This window comes from Panthera onca, chromosome C1 (assembly GCF_046562875.1).
Source record: "Panthera onca isolate mPanOnc1 chromosome C1, mPanOnc1 haplotype 2, whole genome shotgun sequence".
Lineage (NCBI taxonomy): Eukaryota > Metazoa > Chordata > Mammalia > Carnivora > Felidae > Panthera > Panthera onca.
The window spans coordinates 70,516,306-70,530,398 of NC_138346.1; the positions used below are offsets into that span (position 1 = coordinate 70,516,306).

Genomic DNA, 14,093 nt, shown 5'->3' on the forward strand with positions numbered 1-14,093 from the left:
TCCCCCACCCAGTTAGCCCAAATAGGAATTTCAACTTCCTGAGTTCGGGGTTCACTTAAATTTTCACTAACCCTGTTCTCAGTGTGAGACCCTGCTTGCTGTTTCATTCGTGCTATTTAAAACTCATTTTACTTTTCTCATGGGCCTTTAATAAAGTTTTCCTCAATTTTCAATTGAGAGATTCACACCCCAAATAATTCCAAAACCTGACATTCTTGTTTAGTTCTAAACCTCACGGGTATAAAATCATGTGAGTGGAATTAGGAGGAAAAATCTGTTGAAACCTATCAAAATGATTTTACTTTGTTTCTTAAACTTCTGCTGCTGTATTTATGTGAGCCTGGGGCCTAATAATAAATACTTTTCACTTACAGATGAAATTAGTGCTCGTGGAACTTTTGCCAAAGGCAAAAAACAAACAAAAAACCCCACAAAAAACAGTAAAACAAATAAAACGTCTTCGGTACTCTTCCCTATCTGCGTTATCAAACCAATTCTTTCAAAATACATTTTTCATACATGAAATTATAAATGAGCAAGTTAAATCCATTTTGAGTAAAATTTAAATGCATAACACTTCTCAACCATTTCCCTCTCCCAGGTAAATTTCACCCAGTGTCAGGAAAAAACAGTCATAGTATCTATTTGGGATGTCCAGTGATCTTTCAATGACTTTGTATTGAAGTTTTGCCTCAGTTCTGACATCCAGTACTTTCCTAAGGCTGAATGCTTTTTCTTCTCTCAAAGTCAGAAACTGGTTAGTTGTTCATTCAGGAAGAGATTTCTGTACTGCCTGTCCCTCAGTGTCAAGAATTTAACTAAGCTATCCCCCATGGTATTATTGCCTTGGTATCCGTTCTGTTTGGCTAAGCAGCCTGTGGTCACCTGAATTGACAACTAGCCCCTCATGTAAACACATGCACCGGACTACAGCCGGCAGACTAACAAGCAAATGTAAGTTTCTGAGATGGCTCCCCGAAATGTCCTTACAATAAATAGTCTCCCCTAACTCCCACAGCCTTCCCCTTGTGTGCTCCTTAGAAAAGACCCCCATGGGGCTTCCCAAAACCCTGCTCTTTTTATTTGAATTGATCAATCAGCCTTAGACCAGGAACCCCAAAGCACTTTATCCACATATCCAAATAAAGGCATGTGGCCCAGGTCTTGATTCTTTCTCTGTCTGTACTCTGCCTTGACTTCCTCATGTGGTCCCTTCAGGTGTGCCAGGTACTTCCTCCAGGACCTGTGAGTGATGAATTACCTATTTCAATTTCTCTTGTAGTCTACCGTTGAACCACGGCTTGCCATCCAGCACCCTGTGCTCCATTAACATGTGTGAAATTTGACAAAATCATAATAACCAGATGACCTTTCTTTCATGTATTTGAACAGCAATGCGACTAGTAGTGTCATAGGAAAAGCAGCAATTTATGTATTCCTTTTGGCCAACAAAAAATAGATTTATTTTCAATAAATAGCCCTCAGAATTCGTCTCCTTTCAAGAAAACTTTAGTGCTTCAGATCAATAATGTTAAGTTATAAGACAAGATTATTCAAAGGTAAATTTAAGTAGAAATCTGCCTCTGTCCTTGTGTGGCATTCTTCCCTGTGTCTCCTTGTGTCCTCTCTTCTTAGAAGGATGCCAGTCACTGGATTTAGGGTGAAGATGAGCTCATTTTGAGTTCCAAAACTAATCCATCTCCAAGACTCTATCTTTAAATAAGGTCACATCCTGAGTTTCCAAGCGGGCGTGAATTTGGGGGAAGCACTATTCAAACCATTATAGTATCATAAGCATGAATAATTTGCTAAGCACCTCCGCAAAGATTTACAATACAGTTGTGGTCATTTTAAAATGTGTCCACAAATTCTTCCACACTAGTCTCTTCAAGAGATGGGGTCTAATTTCCCTCCACGTGTGCAAGCTGGATATAATGACTCACCCCTAACATATAAGAAAAAAGTGGAAGTGACCATGTGTGACTTTGGCAACTAAGCCAAAAGGCACAGTGACTCCACCCTCCCTCTCTTTCGGGTTGCTCACGCTGATGGAAGTTAGCTTCCGGGTCATGAGGGCACTTGAGTCTCCTGTGGAGAGGCCTGTGTAGCAAAACAACAACAGCAACAACAACAAACAAACAAACAAACCTGGGGCATCCTGCCAAAAGCCAGGGAGAGGCTGATGCCTTTTCCCACAGCCGTGTGATCAGCCATCTCAGACCCTGGTCCTCCAGTCCTATTCAAGCTTTCAGATGCCTGCAGACCTTGTCCATATTCTGACAGGAACCAAATGAGACACCTGGAGCTAGAACCACCCGGCTAATCTACTCCCAAATTCATAACCCGCACAAAATGTGAGATAATAAGTGTTTGTTGTTTAAAGCCACTAAGTGAACTGTAATCTGTTATGCAGCAATAGAAAATTCGTATAATTACACTGATTTAACCAATACTTAAACAACTAAGTTTTCCTTTGTACCTTGAAATTGCCTTACCCTGTACCTTTACTTTTAGTTTTAATTTTTTTAAAAAAGAATCCTATAACTATAATTGTAATAATGATAGAAACACAAGCATAAAAGGAAAAGAATCACCCAGGGTCTCACTACCCTAATAAATTGTTTTTATTTATCTACCTTCCTTTTTGGTCCATTCACACTCACAGCTTTATAAACCTATGGTAGGTACAGCTTGTTTTCCTACTTTTTTGCTTTGGATTATTAAGCCATAAGCATTTTTATCATGTTCCTTTTATGGCCATCATAATTACCAATTTTAAATGACTGTACCATAGACCACTTAATTATTTTACTGCTGATGGATAGTTGGGTTATTTCCAATATTTTGATAGTATGTGTTACAATGAACATCTTTGTGCATACAGTTCTTTTCTGTTCCATACACATGATTACAGTAGCAAAGATTAAAAGCTTTTGGATATATTTTGAAATATACTGTCATTACTTTTCTAAGAGGGTTGTAAAGTCTAAACCTTATACAGTTTTAACATAACTTATGGTAAACAAAAGTACCTTAAAGTTAGGAACCAGGTTGAAGAAATTTAACTGTGGTCTGAAAGCTGATCGTCAGATGATGTCATTTTCTTAGCTATCACATGATTTAGCATGAATCGACCCAAGATAAGTCATCACAGATGTGCATCATTTACTGAAAGCAATTTACCTGAATTCCCTTTAGAGATGAAGCACCCATATAAAGAAACACCCCATATAGCACGGGCATGGGAATAAACTGTAAAAGAACAATTAGAAAAAAGATACAAGTTATGTTCAAATAACTGCTCATGCTGTTTTTCGCTTACCAAAGAAAAACACAGAAAAATATTTTAGAAGCAATAGTGGGCCAAGTCAGAAGACTCGGGTTCAAATCCCCACTCTAGCACTTTTTTAGCTGCATAATCTTAGGTCAGTTACTTAAGCTCTCTGTGCCCTAGCTTCCCCACATATATCTAAAGAGGGATGGGGATAATAGGGTTGTTATGAGTATTTAATAGGCCAAAGCCTAAAAAAGTACATTTATAATACATAATAAACAATAAATATTAACTATTATTATTGTACTACTATAGGGAAATTTGAATTTTGCCTCACAACGATAAGATAATGATTTTTATGTGACCACATGAATATAACTATACAAACAGGACAAAATAAAACAGATGACAGTTGTTTTTAATCTACCTGGAGGGGAAAAAAAAGGTATGTGTTCAATGAAAACTTTGATATTTTCTGTACCAGAGTGCTGAGACTATTTCAGGCACAGGAATATTTAAGATGGTGAAAATTTTTGTTACCATTTGAAGAGAAAAAACGAGACTAAATTTACTGAAAAGAGAACTACATTTATCTGGAAATAATTTAGGTGAATATTAGATATATTTTATAAAGTTATATTTATTTTTATAAAGTTTATGTTTATATTATGTAACTTTATATTTATAAAGTTAATTGGTCAGAAACATGAAAGCAATCTTGATATAAGCCTATTCTATTTATAAACTGTCTAATTTTCTGTCATAGAGATAGTGAAATTTGGTATCAACAGTGTGTAGTGAAATTTGCTATAGTTTTTTTCAATTTTTACCATTGTTTTAAATAAATACAAGTGTTACTTTAGTCTTTACCAGTTCTGAGCTGGAGTAGCACTTCCAAATGAATCTGATGCAGGTTATTATAGTAGTTTAGACAAATGTAATTATTTATGCCATTGAAATGTTTTCTCCAGGGGCACCTGGGTAGCTCAGTCAGTTAAGCATTGGACTTTGGTTCAGGTCATGATTTAGCAAAGATTCATGAGTTCAAGCCCCCTGTTGGGCTCTGTGCTGACAGCTCAGAGTCTGGAGTCTGCTTCAGATTCTGTGTCTTCCTCTTTCTCTGTCCCTCCCCTGCTCTCGCTCACTTACTCTCTCTCAAAAATAAGTAAACATTAAAATAATTGAAATGTGTTCTCCAATTACATAGTTTTAAATGAGGAAACTTTTTAAAAAGTAATTTCTATGTAAAAGTTAAGATATGTGTTAACCAGGCTAATACAGATATTTATTTATAAATAAATATAGTAGCTTTGGAAACTATGACTCAGAATATGCTTTTAAAATAATGTAATTTAATTCCCTTCCTCGTCTTTTCTCCATTTAATTTTTGGGTTGGTTAAGGTTATTTGATAAAGCTTATCTGTAACTATACACTGAAGTGTTCAATGGATGGTTTATGTTCACAGTATTGAAAGATTTAGGCTTCAAACATTCTCTTACACTGATTTCTAAATATGACAACTAAAATGAAGTTTTATTTGCATAATAAAGTAATAAGAAAGAAAAAAAGATATTGGGATTAAAGATGAAGAATGGAGCTAACATCTAGATGTTCTTACATTATGCCAGATATTTGCAAGCATGTGAACTGTTCAATTTTTCTCTTTTTCCTGGACTAGCTCAGCATAATTCTAGCTCTATAGTTACTTATATAACATAGAAATGAATTCTTACAAATGTACTTGCAAAAAATGATAAATATAAGTAAACTTGTATAAATGACTGAAGGATTCCATCAAAATTTTCAAAGTACAGGCAAATAAAATGAGCTATAATTTAAAATATAATTGACATACCTTGGTAATATCTGCCAAAATTCTATGCCAAAATAATTACTCTTTAACGCTTTTCAAAATGGATTCAATTATTTTAAATGTGAAAAAATAAGTACATACAATAGTGATGTCCATGTAGTAGTTTCATGTAACATTTAATACACAAAACTGCGTATGTGGCCATGACCATTACATTGCTCATCTCTGTACCTCTATTTTGCACTAGGTAATGTTAATTGCAAATACATCGGACAAGAAAATAGAGACTTTATTTCATGTAGGCCTACAGTGAACTCAAGTCAGAAATTAGTTAGAAATGAGTGACCTGTCCCCATAACTTGGTAACTGTTTCAAAATTATGATAATAATTTACACATCAAACTTTACTTTGCCAGACTAAATTTCTTATGTTTTTAAGGATTCTGAAATATAGCCCATAACTTCCCGTTAAGAAGTTGTATAAACATGGTAAAGAAATTTATCATTTGTATCACGTGTCATACAATATTTGCAAATTGTTGGCTTAGCTTCAAGTGAGATTTCTTAAACAATAATAAATATATTCTGCCCTCTCTCAACTTCATAAAGGTAGACTTAATTACCTTCAGAATACTGGTCATGAAGACTGATGAACCCATAAGAATAAAAATCATAAGCCCAGTAACCCTTTGCTCCCGGATGCCAAGAAACTTGGGCTGTTCTCCTGGAGCTGAACATTCTGATTCCAGTTTTAAGCTGTTGACATGAGTGATGGACAGGACAGTGGCAGCCACAAACCATGGCAGGCCCATGATGGAGCACACCCCTAGCATGACAGCCACCATCAATAGATCCAGATGGTACCCGCAACCTTTCTGTGGAAAGAAAAGAGGATTCTCACAGAAACTGAACTTAGCATAGAGACAAATGATACCACCACCATGAAACCATAAGAATAGGAAAGAGAGATTACCTTGAGTCTTAGACAACTGATTCTAAAATGCAAAACAAGTTAAAGATAAAAAGGTAACAGTGTGAAAACATATAATCCACTTAAAGAAAAGCTGCAAATGCTCCATTTACAATTATGATTATAGTGACTTCTATCTACTTTAATAGGTTTAATGTATTACTGGGTTAATATTATGTTAGTTTCCATTCTATTTCTGTTGTATAATTAAAGTCATTATTAAATACAGTCACTTCTCTTAGTTTCCTTAAGTAGGCAAGTTGAATCACAATTCGTATATCTACTCATTTGTGATTAATTCATACCAAAAAATTACTGAACACCATATACCAGGCATCAGGTAGAAAACAGAAAACAAAGTAAGGATTGTATCAACAACAACACTCAGAATGGCCTGTGAATAGAAATTACTTCCCGACAATGCTTAAGAAGCCCTTCACATCAGATCTCCTAAACAGAAACTCTTCTCAAACATTCTGTGTCCAATTGCCTTCTTTTGTCTCAATGGGAGGGTGTCTCAATGTCTTACTGGGAAAAATAATATCATGGAATCTAAGCTTCCTTATATTTACCTATTTTTATTCTAATACAGCTTTTATTCTCTATCTTATTCTCATCTGTTTCAGTTTCAGCACCAGAAATATTTGGCCCCTCCCTAAAATGAAAGTTTTTGTGTTTTCTACCTCTCTGTGATCCTGCTCCACTCTCACTGACCTCCAGGTGTTGCAAACTTCCATGCTTTCTAGGACCAGGCAGGAAACATAACTGAGGAAACAGGTGCAGGAGGCATGTGGAGTGGAGATGCAGGGAAGTAAGACAGCTCTCTAGGAGAGGGTGAGTGGCTGAGGGCAGGTGGGGAAGAGCAAGCAGCGTTTCCCTCGCCCTCCCCCCACCATAGGAAATCATCAGCAAAAAGCCTCAGAGGTAGCGAATGGCTTGGCCTACTTTACGCTCCAGCTATTAATGACTACTTCATGAAAGGTAGTATGATAAAGTGGTTAACGGCTTAGATTCTGGAGATAGGTGGCCCGGGATCAAATGCTGGCTCAACCAATGCCCCTGGACAAATCATTTAACCTCTTGTGCCTCTGTTTCCCTATCTGAAAAAGGATGATGGTGATAACAGGAGGCACCCCTTTGGGTTGTTGTGAGAATTAAATTGTTTAACTTTGAAAATCATTTAGAACAATGTCTAATATACACTAAGCATTCAGTAAATGTTAGGGACTATTATATTCTGGCAATTGAACAATAATTTTTTATTTGTACTCATTTGTTTCAAGGCTCCTCAATAAAATTACATGTTTCTTAAGGGCAGGTCACTTATATAATTTCTCAATATTTCCTGTAGTTTTTTTTTTTTTAAGATTTATTTATTTTTGAGAGAGAGCACAAGCCGGTTAGGGGCAGAGAGGGAGAGGGACAGAAGATCCAAAGTGAGCTCTGCACTGACAGCAGCGAGCTCGAAGTGATACAGGGCTGGAACTCATGAGCTAGAGCCTTGAGATCATGACCTGAGCCAAAGTCAGACGCTCAACAGACTCAGCCACCCAGGTGCCCCTTTCCTGTAGTTTTTAACACAATCATTGGCACACAAGAAGCAATCAATAAGGAACAGATTGGCTTTTTTAGAGGGAAATATGCATACTTAAACCATGATAGAATTGGGTTTAATAAGTATAATTTAAAATAAATATAGCCATTAAATTTGTTATTATGAATATGAGCAGAAATTACCAATTCTTCTAGAGGAATAATTTTGGCCTTTTTTTTTTTAACCAGGCAGTTTTACCAAACTGCAAGCAGTTTCTAGTTAATATGAAAGCTCCTATAGCCAGGAGTGTGAAATATGCTGAGTATTTGTTGCATACTCGTCCTGGTGGTGTTTTCTTTCTGCTATTTTGTTTTGTTAATCATTCTATTAAGAGAAACACACTTAAAGTCAATTGCACTTCCTTTTCTTTCTGTCTACCCCTACGAAATGATAAAAGTGCAGGAGACGACAGTGAGGAGAAAATGGCAGATATCCACAAAAGGACATTTTCCTCCTGTGCTGTCACCACGACAGTGGCAACCTGGCTTAGCTGTAGCAATGTTCCAGCTCACAAGAATGCCTAAATTCAAATTCCCTCGTGAATAGGACTCTAGAAACTTTTTTTTTTTTTTTTGCAGGTAACTCAGGAAAGATTTTTATTACTAAGAGCTGGGACACCGGAAGAGAAACACTCTGGTGTCAGCTTAACCAAAACAGCATTGGAAGAAGCTTCACCAGAGCCACACTATGGTCTTCTAGTCCAATGAACAATTTGGAAGATGTAGCCACATAGAATAGAACTCAAATTTTGGTCCCTTTAAAGGACCATGTCTTAACCAGTTAGAGGAGCGTTTTGTCCTAGGGACTCTGGAGTGAGAAGGATGTAGAAAGCAAAGGACGTAGCTCTGCCTCTGAGGGAGTATAGTGTGAATGGTGCCCCCTGGGCTGTTTTGCAAAGTTAAGGTACTGCTAAGAGAATGGAAGAAGTGCTAACAGCCATGAGATAAACATCAGAGGAGGGCAGGGGACAGGGGCTTTGAGATTCTCACTTGCACATGCGTTTTTTGGCACATCCTAGGCTTTCCCAGGGTTCATGTTCACTATGGCTTAATAATACAAGGAAGGCCTTCTTCATGATAGTGATTTCCTATAGCTCTTACTTAGGGTTTTACAATATGATACAAATATAAACAGTGCAATTCTGGATTGCAGGAAGCAGACAAAATAATGGTTTCAGAGTGAATAATTTCATTTTTAAATTTAGAAAGCTAGTTTTGTAAAACACAAGTATCTAATAAACACAAAATACAATCCCCTCCCGATTTTGTTGTACAGTAATGGGAGCATCTTAATTTCATGTGAATCAAAGGAAATAAAGCAGTGCTGGCACTTCTACTAATTAATCATCATCCTTCTTGCGTTTCATTAAATATCTTAAAACTTGGTCTTTGTACCCAAATTATTAGCTGATAGGCATGACAGCCAAAGAGAAGTATCCCTTTGTCAGAGAGAGAACTCTGTACCTTCTAACATATTTCTGTAGATTTTTCTGAAATAAAGACAGAATCGGAGCTTTTATTCTCACTTTCATCCATGAATCACAGGAAATGGACATATGGGAGGAAAAGGGAGCATAGCAACAGGTGATGCTACACCAGACCCCACTAAAACCAACATGCAGCAAGACAAGAGGCCAGCCAAGAGGACCATCTGATACCCAGATGCCACTGCTGAAAAAATTCATTTCAAAGCTTGGCAGCAATTTCCTGCATCTGTCAAGTTAACCACATAAAAGACTATAGATTGACATGAAGAACCAGGCTGACAAAGAGGGCAAAAAAGAACATATCAAATGCCATAATCATCAAGAGAATGTGGTGCCAAATGAATGTTGCAAATGCATTCATTTACTCAAGTGATCTGAGATTGTATTGCTGTTTATTAAAAATGATGTCAAAAGAAGCCTGAACTGTCTACAGAAACATGTAGAAAAGCCCACAGTTGTATCTTAACAGAAACTTTCTTTTCTGTAACATAGTGTCTTTCTTTCCACTTTTAGAGAATGTACTTTAAAAAAAGGCAGTTATTTCTAATGCTTTTCAAAGGGATTCAGCTAACCTAGGGCTAGCCCACTTCTCCAGGTAAAAAACAAGAAGTGCTGGAGAGAGTATGGATTTGTATCCATATAAAATACAGATAATAATTTGCCTTCTCAAATTTTTACACTTGCATTTTGCAGCTTCTATCACTCCTGAATGACCCCAAAGACCATGAGGTGCAGTGAGTTGAAATTTTGCTAATTTGAGCCTCCTCATTCTGAAGGAGGAGGAGGAAGTCACTTAGTGAGTTGGGCCAACTTCTTCAGCTCAACACAGCTTTACTCTGTATGTAGTAACACTCTCAAAATGATATAAACATTTTTAATGGCATGAAAAAATGCCCTATAAGAAAACTACTTTGGTAATGGAAGTGAAGAAAAGGTGAAAAGATCTAAAATGTAAGTTTGGGAGACATACAAATGATGAATTCCAAGGTGACTTGGATATGTGATGTGGACTGAAATACACAATGTGGGGTCAACTAGGTGTTTGTTACAGAAACTAGAAAACATGATTCATTAAGCTTTTGGGGGGCATAATTCAACCAAGGCAAAAATGGGTTTTCAAGTGATAAAAAAAATTAGTAAAAGCTGAAAATGTGGTTAACTTGTGGTCTGGGGATATACTCAAGAAACACGTATCTTTTCCTGACAGTGTGGTTCAAGTCAAAGCCAAGAGACTGTGCAAACATTTCAGTGAAGCAACAGGTGGGGAGAGTAGCTATGGAACAAACCGTTACTCTGACTCAAGAATGTTCTGAGAATGTGATTTTTTTATTGTTATTAACAGGAAAATCAGCAGCAGCAGACCGCACTATACTGAAGCTTATAATGGTTAGAGGTTAAAAAAAAAAAAGTGTTCAGTGTACGTAAAATATATCTTCACTGGAAGGAACTTGCTTTGCAAACATCCACATCTAAGGAGGAGGATGGGGTGTTCAGACTTACAGGGACCAAGAAAAGATTAATTCTTCTACTCATGGCAACATAGCAGAGCTTATGATGAAGTCAGACTTGCTCTATTATTTACTAAATCCAGGCTATGAAGGGATAAAATATAAAAATTTGATTGCATAGTCACTTATTTGTCTAATAAAAAATTAATTATAAATAATGTAATGTATTTTAGTAATTCAGCCTCAAGTTTATTTCAGGCTTTGGGGAGCCTGGGTGGCTCAGTCAGTTAAGCATCTGACTCTTGATTTTGGCTCAAGTCATGATCTCGCAGTTGTGAGTTCAAGCCCCATGTCAGACTCTGTGCTGACAGTGAGAAGACTGCTTGGGATTCTCTGTCTCCCTCTCTTTCTGCCTCTCCCCGGACCCCACAAAATAAATAAATAAAATTTAAAAAAATGAAATGTTTTAATGCTACATTTAATTCTACAAATGCAAGTACTTGAAAAGCCCACTTAAAAATGTTACATGATATTTTAGCTATTCTGCATAATATTTAAAGGGGAAATATAGTGTATTTGCTGAGTTGGAGCTTTGGAAAGACTGTGTATATCAAGGGCCTACCACAGGCTCATGAAGAAGAAGGAGCAGGTGTTATGTATTTATAAGGCTTGGAGACCTAGAAAGAACAAGGAAATGGAATGGCCAAAAAAGGTTATATTACCCTCAGCAATCTTCACTTACTTCTATATTTTGTTTCAATACAGTTCCATTAATATATAGGAAAAAAATACTGCCTGTACTAGTTTAGCTGGTAGTCTTTATAAAGAATATTTTTTTAGTGAGATCAGTGGGATTTCTGCCTAATTATAAAGGCTAAAAACAAAAACAAAAAACCTAACTTACTTGAAAGGCTTACTTTCTTCCTAAAATAGGAGTCTTTTAGCTCATTTTAAAATGTGTAATATAATGAAATATATATACAGCCATCAAAAAGATAATGCAGATATATATTGGCATGGGATGACTACCATGTTAATGCTCTTACATGAAAAATAATACAAGTAACATATGTCATATGAAAATATATATTTGGGTATATATCAAAATTTTAACAATATAATCTCTAAGAAATGAAATTATGTTTTTCACTTTTGTCTTTTAACTTTTTATATTGTCTAATTTTTTTCATTTATTTTTTTTAAAGTTTACTTATTTTTGAGAGAGACACAGAGAGCACACACACACACAAGTGGGGGAGGGGTAGAAAGAGAGGGAGAGAGAAAATCCCAAGCAGACTCTGCGCTGTCAGCTCAGAGTCCGATGTGGGGCTCAATTCCACAAACCAGGAGATCATGACCTGAGCCGAAATCAAGAGTTGGACACTTAACCGACTGAGCCACCTAGGTGCCTCTATTGTCTAATTTTTTTTTAATTTTTTAATGTTTATTTATTTTTGAGAGAGAGAGAGAGAGAGTGTGTGTGTGGACAGGGAAGGAGCAGAGAGAGAGGTAGACACAGAATCTGAAGCAGGCTCCAGGCTCTGATCTGTCAGCACAGAACCCAACGCGGGTCTCAAACTCACAAACTGCGAAATCAGGACCTGAGCCGAAGTCGGACGCTTAACCGACTGAGTCACCCAGGCACCCCCCATTGTCTAATTTTTACACCAAAAGCATATGTTACTTTACAATGAAAAATATAAAGATGCTTTCAGTTTTAAAAAATAAATCCGTGTCTGGGAAAAATGTTTTCCTACTTCTTAACAGAGTTAACAGACTAACAATATTCAACCTACAGTACTTACACATGTTTTATAGATCTATTTGATCAACTGTGTAACTTTCCTAATTAAGTTGTGGCAGTATTTGCTTTTGCAGATGACTGACATCTTAAAAGCAAATAATATTTTTGAATAATTGTTATTAAAGAAGTAGTCTATTAGACTTGGAAATCTGAATTCCTTGTTTTGAGGCCTGCACATCACTCAAAGTTTCCGATATTGAATGGTGTAGTTCAGTGGTATTTTGGATCCAGCTCGTATAGGCTTATGGGAACCAATAGTTTAATTTCCTAAATTTCTGCCTGCCAATTGATGTCACACTGGTAACTTGAAATGGGTCATGGTGGGAGTATTCACACCATGAAAATCAGCAAACATTATAAACCAGGGTCTCTCTTTTGTAAATGCAGAGAACTGGCTGTTAACCATGTACCAGCATACCACTTGTCTAGTTCCCAAGACTTTTCTGACATATTTTTGTAAAATTACCTTTCTAAAAAAAGTTTTTATTTAAATTCCAGTTAATTAACATGCAGTGTAATATTAGTTTCAGGTGTACAATACAGTGATTCAACACTTCCATGCATCACCCAGAGATCATCACAAGTGCACTCCTTAATCCCCATCACCTATTTCACCCATCCCCCACCCACCTCCCCTCTGGTAACCATCAGTGTGTTCTCTATAGTTAAGAGTCTGTTTCTTGTTTGTCTCTCTCTTTTTTTCCCTCCGCTCATTTGTTTTGTTTCTTAAATTCCACATAATTAAGAATTTTGTCTGACAAAAACAAAAAGTGAATTGAACACACTCCTTTTAAAAAAGGTTTGGAGCACTAGAGTTAGTTTCTACAAAGAGAATGAAGAATGCTCTTTGTTTTCAAACAGACACACATTTTCTCCAAAATATACACCAAATTCCTTCTTAGTAAGATTTATTACAAATAATTGTGCTTTCGGGGCGCCTGGGTGGCGCAGTCGGTTAAGCGTCCGACTTCAGCCAGGTCACGATCTCGCGGTCCGTGAGTTCGAGCCCCGCGTCAGGCTCTGGGCTGATGGCTCGGAGCCTGGAGCCTGTTTCCGATTCTGTGTCTCCCTCTCTCTCTGCCCCTCCCCCGTTCATGCTCTGTCTCTCTCTGTCCCAAAAATAAATAAAAAACGTTGGGAAAAAATTAAAAAAAAAAAAAAAACAAAAAACAAAAAACAAATAATTGTGCTTTCTTACATTAATGCCATTACTATTTTCCATCAAATAGTTCAATCACAGATTGTTTAATCCTTCTAACAAACATACTTATGAAATCCTGTAAAGTAAGATTTCTGTTGCTCTGACAAGGAAACTTTCCCTAGAGTTTAAAGAGTATGCGAAGATAGCAGGGAATTATCCCCACTATATCTGATACCAGAACAAAACAATTTGATTAATTGTGCATGTTCTGCTTTTATAAGTTTTGATTTAGATTTTTTTTGACCATTCATTGGTTTTGTTGATTTTATATAACATATTCCTAGAAGTGATAGTGCTTACATTAAATATCTCAGAAATACTGCACACCAGTGAACAACTTTGATTATTCACAGTTGCAAAATGACAGAGTCAGAATATAATAAATAAGATATATCCATATTTATTCTCTTTGTATATAAAAAAGTCATTGAAATGTGCAATAAAACTCAGCTAAGAGATCACTTACAAACTATAACATTTATGGCTGGGTTTTCCATAATGT

At 36.5% G+C, this 14,093-nt stretch overlaps 1 protein-coding gene across 8 annotated transcripts in view; it reads right to left on the reverse strand.

Moving 5' to 3' along the window:
- Nucleotides 1–14,093, reverse strand: part of SLC4A10 (solute carrier family 4 member 10) — a 317,997-nt gene that overhangs the window by 23,905 nt on the left and 279,999 nt on the right. For all 8 annotated transcript variants that reach the window (XM_060621101.1, XM_060621094.2, XM_060621093.2 and 5 more), the window contains 2 exons: nucleotides 5,712–5,963; nucleotides 3,184–3,252 (listed from right to left, as the gene is read on the reverse strand). In XM_060621101.1, the coding sequence (XP_060477084.1) occupies nucleotides 3,184–3,252; nucleotides 5,712–5,963 (321 nt within the window). The remainder of the gene's footprint in view (nucleotides 1–3,183; nucleotides 3,253–5,711; nucleotides 5,964–14,093) is intronic.